At 43.7% G+C, this 21,171-nt stretch overlaps 2 protein-coding genes across 2 annotated transcripts in view; one reads left to right on the forward strand and one right to left on the reverse strand.

Moving 5' to 3' along the window:
- SLC23A1 (solute carrier family 23 member 1) overlaps positions 1-5,016 on the forward strand; it is a 21,129-nt gene extending 16,113 nt beyond the window's left edge. The window contains exon 16 of the mRNA XM_004609914.2: positions 2,421-5,016. The gene's annotated coding sequence lies outside the window, so the exon portion shown is untranslated. The remainder of the gene's footprint in view (positions 1-2,420) is intronic.
- PAIP2 (poly(A) binding protein interacting protein 2) overlaps positions 559-21,171 on the reverse strand; it is a 27,669-nt gene continuing 7,056 nt past the window's right edge. The window contains exons 2-4 of the mRNA XM_004609913.3: positions 8,050-8,213; positions 5,024-5,203; positions 559-1,564 (exon numbers count right to left, since the gene is read on the reverse strand). Coding sequence (XP_004609970.1) covers positions 1,508-1,564; positions 5,024-5,203; positions 8,050-8,187 — 375 coding nt within the window. The 5' untranslated portion in view covers positions 8,188-8,213 and the 3' untranslated portion in view covers positions 559-1,507. The remainder of the gene's footprint in view (positions 1,565-5,023; positions 5,204-8,049; positions 8,214-21,171) is intronic.

The raw sequence follows: 21,171 nt of genomic DNA on the forward strand, positions 1-21,171 counted from the left end.
GAACAGAGGAATAAGCCCTCCAAAAAACAAACAAAAGCCTCCCCCCTGCCCCCCCCCACAGAACAGGAGGTGCAGGTGAATCGAAACAGCAAACCAGCCCAATTAGAGTACATGATTTGTCAGTGGCTAATATACCACAGTCAAGTTACCATAATACTATTTTTTTTTTCTTTTTGGGTCACACCCAGCGTTGCACAGGGGTTACTCCTGGCACTCAAGAATTACTCCTGGCGGTGCTCAGGGGACCATATGGGATGCTGGGAATCGAACCCTAGTTGGCTGAGTGCAAGGCGAACGCCCTACCCGCTGTGCCATTGCTCCAGCCCCCAAAATACTAAAATTAATAAATAACTGTCCTGATGCAACAGGCTGAGACACTGAAGGCATATTGCAGAGGGGACTGGCTATGAGTTTATTGCTGTATTTTGGAATGGAGCTGTGGAACCTACTGCTCTACGCACACCTTCCAGCAGGGTAATCCGAAGTACTGAGCCCACACTACAGAGAGGCTCACAGCGAAGAGGCTGCCTTCCAGCACCAATAAACACAACCATCAGCTCAGTTCTACTATTATTTATTTTTTTAAATATTTTTGAAAAAATATAATTTTTTTACAATATTTTCAACTTAAACACTATTCACACTGAACACGTATGGCAGCTTAACCTACTCAAATATGAAGTTTAAGAAGCCAAAACTGTTCTAGCTTTGTTAAAAGAAAAGTTGTGCTGCAGACTATTGTAGTGCTAGTTAACAAAGCAAGGAAAAGCACCACTCAAATCATATTATTACAATTTCTTTGTTCAATTGGATTATGGGTTGGTCAAACATTGGCCTTGATACAGGACAGCTACAATGCTGTGAATTCCTTAGAATTTTCAGATAACATACTTCCTCAGATCTAACATTAGGAGCAGAATTTGATATTTTCTCACATGATAACATACCAGAAAAGTCAGGAATTCTTTCATGACCACTACCTTGTAACTTTAGTAACAAAGACACACTTGACCAGAGGAATTGTTTCAAATTAACAAGCTTTCTTTAGAAAAAGTTCTGATGGGGAAAAATATAAATCAAGTCTGAACTGAGAAATTTGCTTAACAATTAGAACTAAAGTTTTACTCATTTTTAAAAAGTTTTGACAAAAACAAGTGTTAGTTATCCATAAGGGTCTAGGTTTAGCGTCAAAAAAGACAGTCCACTAAGATTTGGAGGTCATTTAATTTGGTGCTTTCTTACAACTTGACTGGTGCTTCTTTCCTCGCTGTCTTCACATCAAGCCATGGGGCCAAAAATCTATTTTCAGTAAATGTTTGACAGCTTTTTTACTTAATAACAGTCTCAGCACTTTTATTAAGCATGCAAGACTAACAAAACTTTGGCAATGCATAAGTGTAACACAGTGACAAGAGAGAGCTTTTACAATTAAGTCTTCTAATACTGCCTTCACAGTGTGGAAATTGTGCTACATCCACCAAAAGAGGGCCCCATCTACTCAAATATTTTAGTACTTCACCCCAGGAACAAACTCCTTTGCATTTGGATTCAGATTGCTCTTGACCTGGAAAATAAGTACATAAAAAAGTAAGTTCATTAACAGTTGGCATCAGATAGAGAAATATTTAACCCTGATTAAAATGCAAACAAACCAAAATCTTCAAAGTACAAAAGAACTGATTGTAACGTCAGATATACTCTTTCTCTCTCTCTCTCTCTGAAAAATCCCCCAAAACCAAAATTATGGGGAAGCAGGAAACAGAAGAAAGATATATATGAAGTCATTATCAGCTTCCTAAAGATAAAGTAGAAATTAAAATTAAATTTGCTTAAGTGTAACCAGAAATTCAGTAACTTTTAATAAGCTGAAGAAATTTTACAGAACAAAAAAATCCTGCTAATTTAAATTTGACTTTCTTTAAGCCGTCTAATACTTAAAAAAAATATCGAACAGGTGTTAAAATGACTGTTTTGGGGCCATATCCAGCAGTGCTCAGGGCTTAGTTGTGGCTCTGTACTCAGGAATCAACTCCTGGTGTACTTGGGGGGACTATCTGAGGAGCCGGGGATAGAACCTGTACAAAGCCAGTGCCTACTCACTGTACTATCACTCCAGCCCCTGAAACGATGTTTAAAATGGGGAGCTGGGGGCTGGAGCAATAGCACAGCGGGTAGGGCGTTTGCCTTGCACACGGCCGACCCGGGTTCGATTCCCAGCATCCCGTATGGTCCCCTGAGCACCGCCAGGGGTAATTCCTGAGTGCAGAGCCAGGAGTAACCCCTGTGCATCGCCGGGTGTGACCCAAAAAGCAAAAAAAAAAAAAAAAAATGGGGAGCTGTTCGGGATTTTTCATTTTATGATCCTCACTGAAAATAAGGAATCTTGTCTTTCTACAACTGCTGTATTCTAATTCCCACAGGAAGCATTGTATGTAACAGGAAAAGAAACCTACATGGGAAGTCAGAAGAACTAAGTCGGAATCCCAGCTCTGCCCCATGTAAGCCTGGATAAGTCTGGGACTCCTTTTGCATCAGTTAAAAAAAGAAAAATGGGCCAAGTCTGTTTTTGAGATTTGTGCCACTGTTATTAAGTCTTCACTTTCATATATAATTGTTAGTCCATAGGAATAAACTGAGAAATCTTTCTTTATTGCACGTAGTAGTACTAGTTAGTAGAGACAAAAAGAAACCAGGAAGAGGTATAAAATGCAGATCCTTACATTGAATCTGACCCCATTACTACAAGATGCAAAGCATATTAAACATGTTGGAGCAAAAAGTTTAGTTTCATAATTTATATATGTGTATATATATATATGTATATATATATAATCATTTTCTTAGAACATCTTCCTTTTAAATGAAGAAAGTGTTCTTAATGTGTAATCTTTTGGCAGTTGCACAAAAGAATCAGAAGGAATTAACTCAACCAGAGGTCCAAGAGGACAGTGCAGGGATTAAGGTGCTTGCTTTGTATCTGGCTGACCCTAGTCAGAGTCACCAGCATCACATAATCTTCCTGAGCACTGTCAGGAACTACTCCTAAGCACATAGTGAGGAACAGCACTGGGTGTGCTCCTAACTTCCCCTGCCCAAAGAGTGATCTGAACAAAGCAGTTTCTATACAACAGCATTATATCGGGTCCAAATTAAAGTTAGACATTATGGCCAACAAAAAGCATTATTCAAGGGGCTGGAGCGATAGCACAATGGGTAGGACGTTTGCCTTGCACGCGGCCAACCTGGGTTCGAATCCCAGCATCCCATATGGTCCCCGAGCACTGCCAGGGGTAACTCCTGAGTGCAGAGCCAGGAGTAACCTCTGTGCATCGCCAGGTGTGACCCAAAAAGCAAAAAAAAAAAAGCATTATTCAAGACGATCAAATTTGTCTGTAGACTAACATAGTGAGAAACTAAACAGATCCCAACAGTCAGATCGCACATCTGCGCAACTGGATTACTGTTTTTACTGGGTTGTCCTAACAAAGGCTAAGCCATACTGTCAACTTCAGCATTCTGAAATGACGTGGCTTCCAAATGTTTGATAGGGCAAACTGGCTGTGTAAAGTTACCTGGGTTGATTTAAAAAATTGACATGCTTTGGGGCTAGAGAGAGAGCTCAAAATACGAGAGTGCAGGCCTGGTCTCCTGAGCAACAAACTACTTGATTTAAGACATTTAAGGCTAATTATTACCAGGAGTAGTCCTGGGCCTACTGAGCACTGTTTCGGAGACTTCTCAGTCCCATAGCAAAAATAAATAAAGTTTAGGATTGATTTTTCAGATCTGTCATGTAATTAACGAACTTTTTTGGAATCCAGGGGTCCTACACCTCACAGTGCTCAGGGCTTCGCTGCCTGAAAGGCAAGTGCCTAAACCTCTGTACTATTATTTCTGTAGTCCTAAGGAACTTATTTTTAATGTCTCATTGGTAATTGTAAAGTTGGGCTACGAAACCATGGTCTAGTGAACATAAAACTGCCAAAAATATGTCTCTTCGCATGGTAAATTCCAAATAACAATCGCATAGCGTATAGTAGCAAATAGAGATTTTAAATATGGAGAGAAATGTTTAAAAGGAAATTTTAACTTTTTTGGTTTGTTTTTGGGCCATACTCAGCGGTGTTCAGAGCTTACTCCTGGCAGGCTTGGGGGACCATCATATGAGGTCACTAACTGCTGTACTATCACTCCAGTCCTATAAATTATTTTTTAGTTTTAGTAAAGGATTCATTAGATTCTATCCCAGTACTAATGTTTAGTTATCACAATTCCTGAAAAACCTAATTTTACTGCAAGTGACATCACCAATGAAACAGAACTAAAAATGCAAATAGGTTATAGCTAAGGAACTTACTACATATGTCAAGAATCCTTATTATTACCAAAGTTCCAAATGGAGTTAGGTGAAAATAAAAATCCCGGGACAGGGAAAAAGAAAAATATCTAAATCTTTTAGAAAAATTTTTTTGTAGCTTTCATGAAATGTATTAAGACAAAGAGCAATCTCTACCAAACTACTTTTGTGTAAGTCAGTCACATAAGATACACTGGATACTTTCCTGGATTAATTTAAGACATCTAAGTACCAAGGGGAAAACTTATCAAGACTAAAAATAATGGTGGGGGCTGGAGCAACAGCACAACGGGTAGGGCGTTTGCCTTGCAAGCGGCCAACCTGGGTTCATTCCCAGCATCCCATATGGTCCCCTGAGCACCGCCGCCAGGGGTAATTCCCAAGTGCAGAGCCAGGAGGAACCCCTGTGCATTGCTAGGTGTGACCCAAAAAAAAAAAAAAAAATTTAAAAAGTCAGTAAGTCTGGTGGGGGGTGCTCAATCGAATACCATTTACTGTGCTACCGACATTCCAATTTCTAAATGATAAATCAAAGTCCTTTGCTTTCTTCTTAATAAATAGCATGATTTCTGAAGGCGAATACAAAACTCTTAAATAAATGGCTAGTGTTATTTCCACTTACAGAAAATGAGCTAGGTTTTAAAAAGAGGAAAAATAGGTTTTTACCACAAGATCTTCCAGAGAAGAGCCATCAGTGATAACAAGGTCATTAAACTGGTCTTGGATTTGGTCCATGGTTTGTGGGAGATCTCGAGCTGGAATAAACCACTCATGTTCTTCTTCTTCTTCCAGCATTTCTTGGAAACAGCGTTCAATAAATTCTTCTTCCCATAACTCCTCTTCTATCTAGATTTATAATAAATTTAAAAAATTTATAGTACATTGTAAGACTTTACTAGAAATGGCTTTAAGTATCTTGAGGTCAGAGGCCTCAAGGCCAGAAGGGAGCCTAGAGTACCTCTGGGTGTGACCCCAAAGCAAACAATGCTGGGTCAACTGTGTAGCTCAGTATCACGGAGCACATAAAGCTCAGGGAGCTCAGATTCAATTCTTGCCATCACACGGTCCCCTAAACACTAAGCTGAAGGTAGCCTGCATACGACTGGGTGTGGCCCTCAAATAAAAATGTAACATTTCTGCAGTTTATGCTAAGATGGTTAGTGTTTTGTTACATCTTTACTTGTCTTAAGTTTAGGGCCCAAGGATGCAGTGCTTCCTTCTCAGGCCCTGAGGTGCTGGGGAATACATCAGTCACCCTAATGGTGCTTGGGGGGTGGTGGTGGTGGGGTGTCTCCATTGCTACACCTGATGATAACTGAGGGACCATCTGATGATAAGGATCAAGCCAGAATCCCACACATATTATCTCAATGCCGGTATTAACTCCCTGGCTTTCACAGTTTAGTGATCAGAACTATCTGTGGTGCTTGAAGTCCCCAAACTAATTAAAAAAAAAACAACCTAACCCCACCCAAAACTGCTTAAACAAAAAAGTCCCGAAACAAAAACGACCCAAGACTTTAGAGGGTTAGGGCATGAGTAATTAAAGAAAAAAACAAAGACCCACATGGTTCTTCTTTTTTTTTTTTTCTTTTGGGTCACACCTGGAGATGCACAGGGGGTCACTTCTGGCTCTGCACTCAGGAATTACCCCTGGCGATCCTCAGGGGACCATATGGAATGCTGGGAATCAAACCCGAGTCGACCGCATGCAAGGCAAATGCCCTACCTGTTGTGCTATTCGCTCCAGTGGGCCCCCGCCCCAGGCGATTCTTATTGAATTAAGACCACACTGGTTTACTCCCTTTTTGGGTCAATTAAGACCACACTGGTTTACTCCCTTTTTGGGTCAGCTGCTCTCTGGCTATACTATCTCTCTGGCCACAACACTGTTTTAGTCTTGAATTATCTGTGCATATGACAAAGCTAAGCTGTCTACTGATTAAGTCTGCAACTAAAAAGGAAATGGAAACGTATGCCATAAATGCCAAAATAAAGAAAACATCAAACACATGAGACTTCTCTGAGGAAAATCAGTGATGGGGCTGGAGATGGTGGATAAGGCGCTTGCCTTGCTAACACAGGTCTGATGCCCCAAATTCCATATGGTCCCCAGAGCCATCAGGCATGACTCCTGAGCACTGAGTCAGGAGTGCAGTCAGGTATGGCCCCAAACCCAGTATCAACAAAACACACACCCCAAAAACCAAAATAGTGATATAAGACAAGCTAACAGGGCTGGTACTTGTCTTACTTGTGGCTCACCCTCTTTTGATCCTGGTTACTCAGCAGGCCCAAGAGTAGCCCACACCTAAGGTGTGGCCAAACCAAAACTATGAGGTGGAGAGAATCTTAGGTGTAAAACTGAAAAACAGCATAATTCTGTACCCTATTACATGCCTTTTTCTGCTCCTAATTTCTGTACTAATTTAATTTTTCCAGTTATGTAGCTATCTGATACATAAACTCAACTGGAGCCATCTGTAAGTTTTTAAAAACCTAGTTTGGGGCTGGAGTGATAGTACAGTGGGTAGGGCATTTTTGCCTTGCACGCGGCTGACCCTGGTTTGATTCCCAGAATCCCATATGGTCCCCTGAGCACTGCCAGGAGTAATACCTGAGTGCAAAGACAGGAGTAACTCCTGCGCATCACCATGTGCCCCTCGACCCCCTGCCCCAAAAATTTAAAGCCAAGTTTTCCAGGGAAAGGTAAGATAGCTCAGGGGTCAGGGGCACAGCCCTGTACATGCAAGATTCTAGGCTCGATTCCCAGTACCGTATAACCCCATGTATAGCAGCACCATGTACCGTTCTGGAGGCCCCAAGCAGTAATGCCACATTGCCAGATCGTAACACTGAACTGACTGGCCCAGTTGGCCAAGTATTGCCAGAAATTGCCCCTTACTCCCCCAATATCTCCCTGGATCCACCCTGGTCATCCTAAATTAGAATCTGGGGTAGAACCTTGAAAAACACCTAACTTACTTCAATGAGCTTTTTTTTTTAAAAAATTTTTATTGAATCACCATGTGGAAAGTTACAAAGTTCTCAGGTTTATGTCTCAGTTATACAATATTCAAACACCCATCCCTTCACCAGTGCCCATATTCCATCACCAAAAACCCCAGTATACCCCCCCGCCCCCAACTGTATAACTGATGAATTTCACTTCTCAATGAGCTTTTAAACCCCATAGAAATTAACATCCAAATGAAACAAGCAGTGGCACATAAATCCCTAAGACCAGAAAAAAATCAATTCCAGGGCTGGTGAAACAATGCCTGGTCCCCCAAACAGAGTTGGGAGAGGCCCCCAAACCCAATTCTGCCCTGACGAATTTCAGGGGCAAGATGATAGCTCAAAGAGTGTTAGAGATAGTACAGGGGCTAAGGTGTTTGCCATGCACGCAGCCAACCCAGGTTTGATTCCTAGCATCACATGTGGTTCTTGGAGCACCATCAGGAATGATTCCTGATTTCAGAGCCAGGAGTAACACCTGAGCATCGCCGGTGTGGCCCAAAAACAAAATAAAGAAGACAGCTCAAAGGGCTGGAGTGCATGCCTTACAGGTGGGAGGCCTGAAGTTCAATTTCTGGCACAGTTAGAGAACTCCTCCCCAAAACACATTAAAAAAATAATCAATTTCAGGGAGCAGGGTAGGGGGAGCAAGCATATTTGTAAAGAAAACTAACTTGTCTGTTGAATTCTTCTTCATTTTCCATCCACATGTACTCTGCAAATGGATTGTCATCTTCATGAGAATGACCGTTAATAATCACATCTTCATTGATGATGCTTGGGCTAGTACTGCTGCGACTTGGATCTTTCATGGTTGGCGTTAGTTGTAGTTTTTAACCTTAAAGGAGCAATATAATTGATCCAGTTAGGTCTTGTCCACTTTTAGTGAGCATCTATTATTACTAGACATAATTAGGTATTAAATGTACATGATACATCAATGAATATAATAAATTGAGCAACTAAAAGCTTCACATTCCCCTCAGTAATTTATTTTAGTAAAGCAGAATAGCTTTTGTTGAAATTTACTTAGAAAGCTGTGAGGAGGAAGGAAGAAGAGGGTGGGCAGGAGGGTGAGGGAAAGAAAAAAGGAGAGGGATGGGGGAAGGGAGGGAGAGAGGAGAGAGAGAGAGAGAGAGAGAGAGAGAGAGAGAGAGAGAGAGAGAGAGGAGAGAGAGAGAGAGAGAGAGAGAGAGAGAGAGAGAGAGAGAGAGAGAGAGAGAGAGAGAGAGAGAGAGAGAGTGCAAGCGAGCGCACATGAGAGTGAGCTTGAAAAAGCAAATTTATTGGTTATACCTAAGCAGTGTTCGGGACCTAAGCAGTGTTCGGGGTTTACTCCTGGCTCTGTATTCAGGGATGACTCCTGGTAGGGCTCAGGGGACTTATATGGTGTTGGGGATCAAACCAGGATTGGCTGCATGCAAGGCAAGTGCCCTACCCTCCACCATAAAAATTTAAATGTCTTACAAGATGCAGCTAGAGTTGAGAACAACCTAGATTCACTTAATTTCTGGTAACAGTAAATAATGGTAATCACTGTTTAAATGTAATCCCAAACCAATGATTTATTTTTAAAAATATATCCCTTGCTTTATAAAACCATGATCTAGGATACTTAAATTGGTGGCTTTATGAAAAATGAATTCTGCCTTTTTGGGCTGTGGGACTTTGGGCCATATCTGGCAGTGCTTGGAGGATGCTATGTAGTGTCGGGGATCAAACCAGGATTGGCTGCTTGCAAGGCAGGCACCGTAAGCCCTGTACTATCTCTCCTGACAGTAAAATATAACCAGTTACATGCAAGACTGGTTACATTCAATTTACTGTATTTCCAGCCGCCTGGCCCAAATTTGTACCCTTGTTTGGGGCTTACTCCTGGCAGTGTGAAGGGAACCATATGCAGTACTCAGTACTCAGGGTGGTGCCACATGTGGTATGAGAGATTGAACCTATGTTGATCACATGCAAGGCATGCGCCTTAATCCTATACTATCTCTGGCCCCTGGTCCCCGTTTCTGTGTAAGTAAAAGCAGTATCTAAGGGATAAGGTGGTTCAGTGGTAAAGTACATATTTCATCCCCAGCACATGAGTGTAGGGGTTACACACGGTAGTGCTTGGGGGACCAGGTGATGCTGAGGATTGCTGGAGTTCTTGCATGCAAAACATGTACTCCAGCCCTTTGCGCTATCTCTTGGCCCATGATATTAGTGGATCTAATTTCTGTACTCTTCTGTAAGTATGGAGAATAGTCTCATATTCTACAATTCATTAAATCTAAAATTGGTAAAAAATAGGGTGTTTTTTATTTTGAGGCCACACCTGGAGGTTCTCAGAGCTTACTCCTGGCTCTGAGCTTAGCAATCACTCTGGCAGTGCTCAGGGGACCATGTGTGGTGCTGGGATTGAATCTAGGTTGGCTGTGGGTGCCTTACCTGCCATACTATTGATCCAGCCCCTAAAAATACACTTATATAAAACAAGTTATTTGTGTATAACTCAAAGAGTAGTGTGACTTATGCCAAAGGAGGAAACAGCTCAACACGGGATAGAATAAAAAATAAAAAACTATTCAGATCTTATTTTGAGGTTATAATCAAACTGAAAATGAGAATCTACTAGAAATCGTCTTTTAAGGCTTAGGGAAAGTCTTGCTCTGCTCTGTATATGTTGTATGGACCTTTAAATTCACTTAAGGACTTGTCCTTAAAAAGACATAGTAAGGAAAATTCAGGAGAAAGGGAGGGATGGAGAGAGAGGAGAGAAAGGAGAGAGACAGGGAGAGAGGGAGAAGGAGAAGGAGGGGGAGAGGAAGAGGGAGGGGGAGAGGGAGAGACTAAGCATATGCTTTGCATGTGGGAGTCTGGGATTTGACTACAGCACTACATGGTCCTCCAAGCACTGAGCCAGAAGTAGCCCCTTAGCATCACAAGGGGTGGCTCAAAAAACTAGGAAAAATCCATAGCTGCTCATGTAATAGAGTCTCTCTAAACTGTAGATCGAGGATCCTTTCCCAACAATGCAACTATTTTTTCAAATATTGAATACTAGTGACAGTAGTATCATGGTATTTACATTTCTAGTTAAGAGCAACTGAACTGGGCTGGAGCCATAGCACAATGGGTAGGGCATTTGCCTTGCAAGCGGCCAACCCGGGTTCGATTCCCAGCATCCCATATGATCCCCTGAGCACCGCCAGGAGTATTTCCTGAGTGCAAGAGCCAGGAGTAACTCCTGTGCATAAAAAAAAAAAAAAGCAACAACCTAAATTGAGATTTTCGGACATAGATACTATGTGCATATAACTGAAAAGGCAGAAACAGGCCCTGAGATTTATGTGCTAGGTGTTTTTTTTTTTTTTTTTTTTTTTTTGCTTTTTGGGTCACACCCGGCAATGCACAGGGGTCATTCCTGGCTCGTGCACTCAGGAATTACCCCTGGCGGTGCTCAGGGGACCATATGGGATGCTGGGATTCGAACCTGGGTCGGCCGAGTGCAAGGCAAACGCCCTACCCACTGTGCTATCGCTCCAGCCCCATGTGTTTTTTTTTTTTTAGCTTTGATTAGTTTAGGAAATTGAGGCATTATGAAAGACAAAACAGTATCTTATTATTTTTTTGCAGTCCAGGGATTCAACCTGGGAGGACCTCATACATGCAAGGGACACACCCCAACCCTAAATTATATTACCGGCCCTCTCTGATACTTTTTCATTTATCATGAATGGAATTAAACTCTTTCCCACTTCTTCCCAAAGTAATGCTCAGAGGGTCTGGGGTTCCACACCTGGTGACTGGGAATCAACTGGGCAAAAGCAGTTCAAATGCGTAGGTCAGGGGATGTGGTGATGTGGATTAGCAATGCTTGGAGGCCTCCAGGGAGCGGGAAGGCCAAGCGGTTCTGGGAATTGAACCAGTGTCAGGCACAAGAAAGGCGTAAGCCTGTACCCTTGTATCTCCCTGGCCTCAAACCCTTCATTTTTAAAATAAAAATTAAAATCCTTTTTAATAAGAATTTTTTTTTTTGACGTTTTTGGGTCAGACCCGCAATGCACCGGGGTTACTCCTGGCTCATGCACTCAGAAATTATACTCCTGGCGGTGCTTGGGGGACCATATGGGATGCTGGGAATCAAACCTGGGTCAGCCGTGTGCAAGGCAAACACCCTAGCCGCTGTGCTATTGCTCCAGCCCCTTAATAACAATTTTTGACACATCAATTCCTTTAAAGAAAACTACTCATCCTCAAATGTCAAATTACCACAATTTATATATGCTTCCTCTGAAATGAATTACATTTTATTTCACCTTCAATCTTTGCTTTTGAACCACACCTTGCTGTGCTCAGGGCTTACTCCTGCTGGGGCCTCGAGGACCACTTGGGTGCTGGGGATCAAACCCGGGCTGGTCACATACAAGGCAAGCGCTCTATCTGCTGTACCCATTGCTCTGACCCAGCCTTCAATCTTTAGGAGAAAATGTACAGGAGTAAAGTGCCTGCCTCACATGTTACCGACACAGGTGTGTTCCCTGGCACTTCACATGGTTTCCTGAGCACCACCAAGAGTGATGCGTGAGCATGAGCCAGGAATAAGCCATGAATGAGCATCCCCACCCCCTCCACCTCATCAACTGCTTGTGCTTCTGATATAAATCCTAGAGTAACAGTATTGTCAATTGGGGCTGGAGCAAAAGCACAACAGGTAGGGCATTTGCCTTGCATGTGGCCGACCTGGGTTCGATTCCCAGCATCCCATATGGTTCCCTGAGCACCGCCAGGAGTGATTCCTGAGTGTATGAGCCAGGAGTAAACCCCTGTGCACTGCTAGGTGTGACCCAAAAAGAAAAAAAAAAAAGTACTCTGTCAGGAAGTATTTGGGTAACATGACTGAAGCCAGTAAGAAGGAGCTAACCTATCTTACTCAGTGACAGGAAAGAACAACTGCTGACCAGAGCTCTGGTTACAGTCAAAGTGCAAGTCAGAGGCATAAAAACTGCATTCAGAGGCCAGACAGGAGGGCACTTGCCTTGTACATGGCTGACCTGGGTTCAATCCTGGCACCTCATATGATCCCCCAATCCCTGCCAGGAGTGACCCTGAGCATAGAGCCAGGAGTAAGCCCTGAGCACTGCCAGGTGTGGCCCCAAAACTAAAACCAAAACCAGCCCCCAAAATAAATAAAGGCAATGTATCACTGTTATCCTGTTGCTCATCGATTTGCTCGAGTGGGCACCAGTAACGTCCCCATTATGAGACCTGTTGTTACTTTTTTTTGGCATATTGAATACACCATGGGTAGCTTGCCACGCTCTGCCGTGAGGGCGAGATACTTTCGGTAGCTTGCCAGGCTCTCTGAGACGGGCAGAGAAAGGTAACGTACTAGATCTAGTATTTTCTTTTACGGGGTCAGAGACATAGTACCAGTGGGTAAGACGCTTGCCTCGCTGGGGATTGAACCCTGATTGAGTGTGCAAAGCGAAGGTGTCCAATCCCTGGCACATCATATGTACCCAAGCCCCACCAAAAGCAGAGTCAAGAGTGAGCCCAGAGCATGGCTAGGTATGGTCCAACCCTGTGTTCCTCTATGACTTGTTCTTAACTTATTTCAGACATTCCCGACAGTGCTGGTGTTTTCACAACTATGTTTGTTTCGGTTTTGGGCCACACCTAGAAGGACATACAACAGACAACAACAAAAGTCTGGGAAGAAAAGCTGGTGAAAAAAAATAGAAGAAACTTGGGGATGGGGCTGGAGGGCGAAGGACAGCAGGCAGGGTGCCTGACTTTCATGCAGTCAACCTGGTTTGGGATCTGTGGCATCCTGTATGTTCTCCTGAGCCCACCAGGAGTAATCAGAGTTTAGAGCGGGAGCAACCCCTTAGCTAGCTGGGTGTGACCCAAAAGAAAGAAACAAAACAGTAAAAAAGAAAGGGGAATGAAGACTTAAAAAAAAAGCTCTTGCAAGAAGGCTGGAGCAATAGCACAGCAGGTAGGGCGTCTGCCTTGCATGCGGCCGTCCTGGGTTCAATTTCCAGCATCCCCTATGGTCCCCTGAGCACTGCTAGGGATAATTCTAAGTGCAGAGCCAGGAATGACCCCCCCAAAAACAACAACAACAACAACAAAAGAACACTTTTGCAGGACCAGAGACAGAACAGGGGGGAGAGCACTTACCTTGCATGAGGCTGACCTCGGTTTGATCCCTGGCACCATATATAGTCCCCTGAACCCCACCAAGAGTGATTCCTGAGTACTGCTGAGTGTGACCCAAAAAGGGGAGGGGAGGGGAAGACTACTGGAGAAGATGCTACATTCTCACCTTCAGGTGCCCCCTTGTGATCCATCCCTGCCCCTGCCCCCCACCCCTGGTACTGCCAGAAATTATGTCTGGGCACAGAGCCAAGAATAATGTCTGAGCAGCCCATGTGTGACCCAAAACCAGATAAAATTAAAACAGGACCAGAGGTATAGTACAGTGAGTAAGGTACTTGCCTAGCACAAGGCTGACTTGTGTTCAATTCCCAGCACACATGGTCCCCAAAGCCCAGGGAGTGATCCTTTAGGAGAGTCAGGAATAAACCCTGAGCACTGCTTTGTATGCCCCACCTCCAAACACTTTTAAATAAATGAAGTAGTGCTGGAGAGGAAGTAGAGGATGAGGCACTAGCCTTGCAACTCCAGCTGCAACAAGGGTTCAAATCCTGGCACGGTATATGATCCCAAGCACTGCCAGGTGAGGCCTATGAGCTCAGAGCCAGGAGTGACTCCTGAGCATTGCTGGGTGTGTGTGCCTGGCCTCCCACCGCCAATAAATGAAATAAGCTGGTAGGAACAAATAAGGAAAGCCAATAATCCTCCCAATTTAAAAATGTTTGCCATCTGCTTCAAAGAACGTTTATTAAATATATCAAAATTTCAAAATTCGGGGCTGGAGCAATAGCACAGCGGGTAGGGCGTTTGTCCGTCGAGCACCGCCAGGAGTAATTCCTGAGTGCATGAGCCAGGAGTAACCCCTGTGCGTTGCCGGGTATGACCCAAAAAGCAAAAAAAATTCAAAATTCTAACAATTCAAGAATAAAATTTTCTGTGTTAGTTTCATGCCAATTATGCCCCCTTCAGGCTATGTACATAAATGCAAGGCTTGGGGCCAGTACAGGGTTAAGGTGCTTGCCTTGCAAAGGTGGCTGACCTGGTACAGCTGGGTGTGACCCAAACTTCCACCACCAAAAAAATCCTTCCAAAAACAGAAAACATTCTGGAATTGAACAGTATAATAAAAATTTTATTAGAGGGGCTTACAGAAGATCTGTGCAAGAAGAAAGCAGCAACAAACGAGATCAGTCAATTGAGATTATTTGAGGGGGAACAGAAAGGGGGAGAGGAAGGAAGTAAGAATGTCAGTAACCAGAGGGATACAACTTGTATGCATAATGGGGGATGCTAGGAGAAAAAGGTCAGAATTATTTGATGAAAAGGTTGCGAGTTTGTGAATCCCTAAAATAATAAACTACAAACCTATGAAGTTGAATGAACACCAAATAGATATATTAAGAGCGATCCATGCTGAGACACTTGATAAACTGAGAAAAAAAAAATAAAAAGGGCATTTCTTGTAATCAGGAAAAAGTGACTTCATATACAAGGGATCCTCAATATAATTAACAGGTAATTTCACTTACAAAATCATGGCGCTTTTTTGGTCACAAGACAGAAGGACAACAATTAAATTGATGATATTAAATACTAAAAGTTTGTGTGTACTATTGCTGAAGTGACAGTACAGCAGGTAGGGTGCCTGCCTTGCACGCATCCATTCCGGGTTTAATGTCGGCCACCCCAGATGGTCCCCCAGCTGCTCTGAGTGCTTATTAAGCACAGGGCCAGGACTAAGACCCGAGCATGCCAGGGTGTGGCATAAAAAATATGAAAGATGGGGCTGGAGCAATAGCACAGCGGGTAGGGTGTTTATCTTGCACGCAGCCGACCTGGGTTCGATTCCCAGCATCCCATATGGTCCCCTGAGCACCGGCAGGGGTGATTCCTGAGTGCAGAGCCAGGAGTAACCCCTGCGCATCACTAGGTGTGACCCCGAAAGGGAAAAAAAAAAAAAAGAAAGATGGGCCCAGGGATGAGTTTCAGAGTTTCAGTGGTAGAGTTCTTGCCTTGCATACGTGAATCTGAATTCAATTCTGGCACTATGTGCTTCCCTGAGAATTAGGCTGTGAGTAGTCCTTGAGCACAGTCACCCGTGGCTCCAAAACAAAACAGAAAATAGCAAAACCTCAGGCAAGGGAGAGAGAGCGCTCAAATGACCGAACCCATGTTTTACATGCAGAAGGCCCAGGTTTGATCCCAGACACAACATGGTTAGTCCCCTGAGTGACTCCAAAACCAAAAAAGTTAGAACTATGTAATAAAAGGGTTAGAAATAATGTCATTTGGGCTTATAATTCCTTTTTTTTCCACTCTAAAACCTAAAAACCAAACGCATAAAATAATCTGAGGGAAAGGACAGTGTTAGAGAGGAACTAATTTTTTGTTCCTTTCATTTTGGAGGTACTCCCAGCTCAGCGTTGGGATTGGTTCTGGTGCTCCCATATGCAAAGCCAGAACTCCAGCCCTTAAGTAAACCCACAGACCCGAGAGGCTGATTTTTCACATACTCATGAACTAAGCTGGTATTAATTAAAATCTGACTGTCATAAAGAAAGATGTGGTAACCATTTTAAAACCAGTTGGTGGAACTGGAGCAATAGATAGTGCAGGAGGTAGGGTGCGGACCTTGCATGTGCCTAGACCGGGTGCAATCCCCGGCACTGCATATGGTCCCCTAAGCATTGCCAGGAGTGATACCTGAGCACAGAGCCAGAAGTAAGCAATGAGTACTGAATGTAGTCCCCAAACCAAACAAAGCTAAAACTGGCTGCAGGGTCTGGAGGAATCACTCAGGGGCTGAAGAGCACCTGCCTTGCTTGCAAGCATAAAGTCACAAACTGATCCCTTGGAGTCCCCACGAGCACCAAACACAGTTCGGTCAGCTCTGCAGCTTGGGCCGGACAGCTCTGCTGTGACCTCTGGCATACGAGTAATTTTGGGCTGGACTACAGCCAGGTGCATCAGCACCACAAAAAGGGATACAACCCCCTGGTGAGCACAACTAAAAAAAGATGTGTGAACACCACGGCTAGGAAGTGTGATCTTTGGCAAACTTGGCTCTGAGGACTGCAGAGAGCCCCCCAGCAAGCATCATAACCTTATTCATGTGTCTCAAGTAGGAATGCAAGACCCAATAAATACCACAACCTGTTGTGTGATTTAATGAGTAACAGTACAAGTACCATGTCAGGCAAGTCTGCAATCCCCTGGTTATCATAATTTAAAAAAAAAAAAAATTTTTTTTTGGCTTTGTGCTCAGAAATCACTCCTGTACGTGCTGTACTATCACTCTAGCCCCCTGAAATAATAATTATTAAGGAAAGTAATTTTTTAAAAAAATGGGGCTGGAGAGATAGTACAGCAGGTAGGGTATTTGCCTTGCATGCAGCTGAGCCACGTTCGATTCCCAGCATCCCATATGGTCCCCTGAGCACTGCCAGAGGTAGTTCCTTCTTGAGTGCAGAGCCAGGAGTGACCAGGAGTGACCCCTGTGTATCGCCGGGTCTGACCCAAAAAGCAAAAAAAAAAAAAAAAGCAAAAAATTAATGAGCTGGAGAGATAATACAGTGGGGAGTGTGTTTGCTTTGCACACTCAATCAGGGTTCAATCCCCAGCACCCCATGTGATCCATCCCTGCCCCTGCCCCCCACCCCTGGTACTGCCAGAAATTATGTCTGGGCACAGAGCCAAGAATAATGTCTGAGCAGCCCATGTGTGACCCAAAACCAGATAAAATTAAAACAGGACCAGAGGTATAGTACAGTGAGTAAGGTACTTGCCTAGCACAAGGCTGACTTGTGTTCAATTCCCAGCACACATGGTCCCCAAAGCCCAGGGAGTGATCCTTTAGGAGAGTCAGGAATAAACCCTGAGCACTGCTTTGTATGCCCCACCTCCAAACACTTTTAAATAAATGAAGTAGTGCTGGAGAGGAAGTAGAGGATGAGGCACTAACTAGCCTTGCAACTCCAGCTGCAACAAGGGTTCAAATCCTGGCACGGTATATGATCCCAAGCACTGCCAGGTGAGGCCTATGAGCTCAGAGCCAGGAGTGACTCCTGAGCATTGCTGGGTGTGTGTGCCTGGCCTCCCACCGCCAATAAATGAAATAAGCTGGTAGGAACAAATAAGGAAAGCCAATAATCCTCCCAATTTAAAAATGTTTGCCATCTGCTTCAAAGAACGTTTATTAAATATATCAAAATTTCAAAATTCGGGGCTGGAGCAATAGCACAGCGGGTAGGGCGTTTGTCCGTCGAGCACCGCCAGGAGTAATTCCTGAGTGCATGAGCCAGGAGTAACCCCTGTGCGTTGCCGGGTATGACCCAAAAAGCAAAAAAAATTCAAAATTCTAACAATTCAAGAATAAAATTTTCTGTGTTAGTTTCATGCCAATTATTACTTTTTCCCTTTTGAGCTGGAGACTGAAATCAAGGGCTTAAGCCATGTCAAGAATTATTATTCGGGGCTGGAGCAACAGCACAGCGTGTAGGGCGTTTGCCTTGCACGCGGCCGACCCAGGTTCGATTCCCAGCATCCCATATGGTCCCCTGAGCACCGCCAGGAGTAATTCTTGAGTGCAGAGCCAGGAGTAACCCCTGTGCATCGCCAGGTGTGACCCAAAAAGCAAAAAAAAAAAAAAAAAAAAAAATTATTATTATTACTACTACTATGAGTTGGCTTTTTGGGTCACACTCAGCGATGTTCAAAGGTTACTCACTCTGGCCCTGCATTCAGGAAGGAATTCCTCTTGGCGTTGCTTGGGGGACCATATGGGATGCTAGGGATCGAGTCCAGGCTGGCCACGTGGAAGGCAAATGCCCTACCTGCTGTACTACTGCTCTGGCCCCAAGAGTTAATTTTTATTTGGGGGTGAAGACGGTTAGATCACACTCAGTGGTGCTCAGGGGGACATGCTGGAGACTGAACCAGGGTCAGCCTTAACCCCTGTACTATTATTTCCCTGGCCCCAATAATCTATTTTTAATTATATTAATAGTAATCAGAACAAGTTATTTAATATATCTAGAAGCTCTAAGATTACATGTAATAGGAGTCCCCTGAAATAAAATCAACTTATTTATCAAATATTTTCAATTATAATTGAAAAACGTTTAACAGTGAGTCTACACACATAGTTAATAAAGTAAAAGGAATGTATGTACAAAGCATACACAACTGAAACAGAAAAACATACACCAGGCAATACTGGGGTGACCCTGATGGTACCCAGAAAGGCATTCTTAGCCCTAGCATTGAACTGTGTCTGGTCTGGTTAGCTAAGTAACACTGGGGGCCAGACGCTGGCCACAACCAAACAAAAACACACAAGTCACAACAAGTTAAACATACTCTTTCCTCTCCAACCCTCCCAAGGGGGGCGGGGGATGGTGTGTGTGTGTGTGTGTGTGTGTGTGTGTGTGTGTGTGTGTGTGTGTGTGTGTGTGAGTGCGCGCTGACCGGCGGCCACACTTGGTGGTGCTCAGAGAATGATGCAGTGGCAGGGACTGACTTGGCGTATCACAGGCAAAGCTTGGTGCACCTGCCCTTTCGGCCATCCTCCTGGCCAAGGTAAACCATATTTATTATGTATTCTCAGATTTGTACATACAAAACTTTGGAAATAAATAAAAATTTATTTATTTTAATGGAATTATGTTAAATATAGTACATGGAACATCCTCCCTAGTCAAGCTTTACAGGTATGCCTCAAATTTTTCCCCTTAGCAGGGGTCATACACAACTCATGGGCTGGGGGCGTGGCACACGCTGAGCATTCTTAGGCAGGTGGTGTTGGGAGCTACCAGGGCTAGGCCCTGCAGTGCTTGGGTGGGGGCATTTGGTACTGGGGATCAAACTCAGTACCTTGAATATGCTACAATGTCCTTAGCCACTTGCGTTTATCATCCAGGCTGTCATTCCACCCTTTTCTTTTTGAGCCACAGTGTTTAGGGGCTACTCCTAGAGAAGTGTGTGGGCATCGTCAGAGTAAAATAAGCAACAGAAATGTAGATTTGGATGAGTCATATAAAACTATGTAACTCAAATATGTAAGTGAAAACCAGATCTTGCAACAATAGAACTGTCACTGTCACTCCCTTGCTCATCAATTTGTTTGAGCAGGCACCAGTAACGTCTCTCATTGTGAGACTTATTGTTACTGTTTTTGGCATATCCAATAAGCCACAGTTAGCTTGCCAGGCTCTCCAAGAGGGGCAGAGGAATCGAACATGGGTTCAGCCAATCTGTTGCTCTCTCAACATGAAAAAAATTTGATAAAAATTTATATCTAACTTTTGCTAAATTTAATTAGTTTTTTTGGCAATTTCTGGCTCAGTGTTTAAGGGGTGCACCTGGTGGTTCCATGTGATCCCAAGGGATCCAACTGTGGCTCTCATATGCAAAGTATGAGCTCTAATTCTTTGAGCTATCAATCTGAACCTACTGAAATATTTTTTAAAGGGGTTGGAGCAATAGTACAAGGGCCACAGCGCTTGCCTTGCATACCTCCATATTTAGCTTAATCGCTGGCACCATATGGCTACCCAAGCATTACCAGGGGCTTCCCCAGAGGCTCTTGAGCTAGAAGTGCTGCACTACTGGGCCTAGAAGCACTGCATCCTTGGGTCCTCTGGAACTTCCAGACTTCATGAGCACTGCTAGGGAGACCAGGTCCCACACCCCCAACTTAAAAAAAAAAAATTAGTGGGGCTGGAGAGATAGCACAGCGGGTAGGGCGTTTGCCTTGCACGCGGCCGACCCGGGTTCAAATCCCAGCATCCCATATGGTCCCCTGAGCACAGCCAGGGGTAATTCCTGAGTGCAGAGCCAGGAGTAACCCCTGTGCATCGCCAGGTGTGACCCAAAAAGAAAAAAAAAAAATTAGTTTGTAATTAGCTAGACTATCTGATAAAACACGTTTCTTAGTTTTCAAGAAGCTAAGGTTCCTTTGATTACTTGTTGACATTCTGATTTCTAGGGATTTTTGGGTTTTGCTTTGTTTTCTGGGCCACACCTGGTGGTACTAAGGGGTTTACTCCAGGCTCTGCATTCAGGGATCACTCCTGGCTAGCTTAGGGGATCACATGGGGTGCCAGGGAAAGAACTTGGGTCAGTAGTATGCAAGGAAAGCGCCTGACTGATTTCTAGTTTTATTATAAAATATTTTACTGCAGAGAATAGCAGTTTTGTTGTAAATAATAAGCAAACTTTGATTTCTGCACAATGTTCCTTGGAACTTAAGAGAAAAATATGTGATCTCTAATTCTAACATTTTGATAAATGATGTTTGCTTATATATTTATTTTTCCTTTTTGGGCTTCAGCCAGCATTGTGTAGGGCATGCTCCTTCTCTGCTCAGGGATCAGTCCTGGAGGTGTGTGTGGGACTATCTGCTGTGCTGGGGATTAAACAGGGGCCAACTGCATTTAAGGCAAGTGCCTTAACCCCAGTACTCTCTCTTTCTGGCCCTATAAATATTTAAAGTATGGAAATCATTTTAGAAACTCCTAGTTTCATCTCTTAAGAACTCATTAAAATTTACAAGGAGGTCAGGGATGTCTTCTGTTGCAGCCTGATCATAAGCCAGACTCCAGCTTATTTGGTGGGGTATTGGGGGGAATTGGAGGGGGGGATGGTGTGCA

Source organism: Sorex araneus, chromosome 6 (genome assembly GCF_027595985.1).
Source record: "Sorex araneus isolate mSorAra2 chromosome 6, mSorAra2.pri, whole genome shotgun sequence".
NCBI lineage: Eukaryota > Metazoa > Chordata > Mammalia > Eulipotyphla > Soricidae > Sorex > Sorex araneus.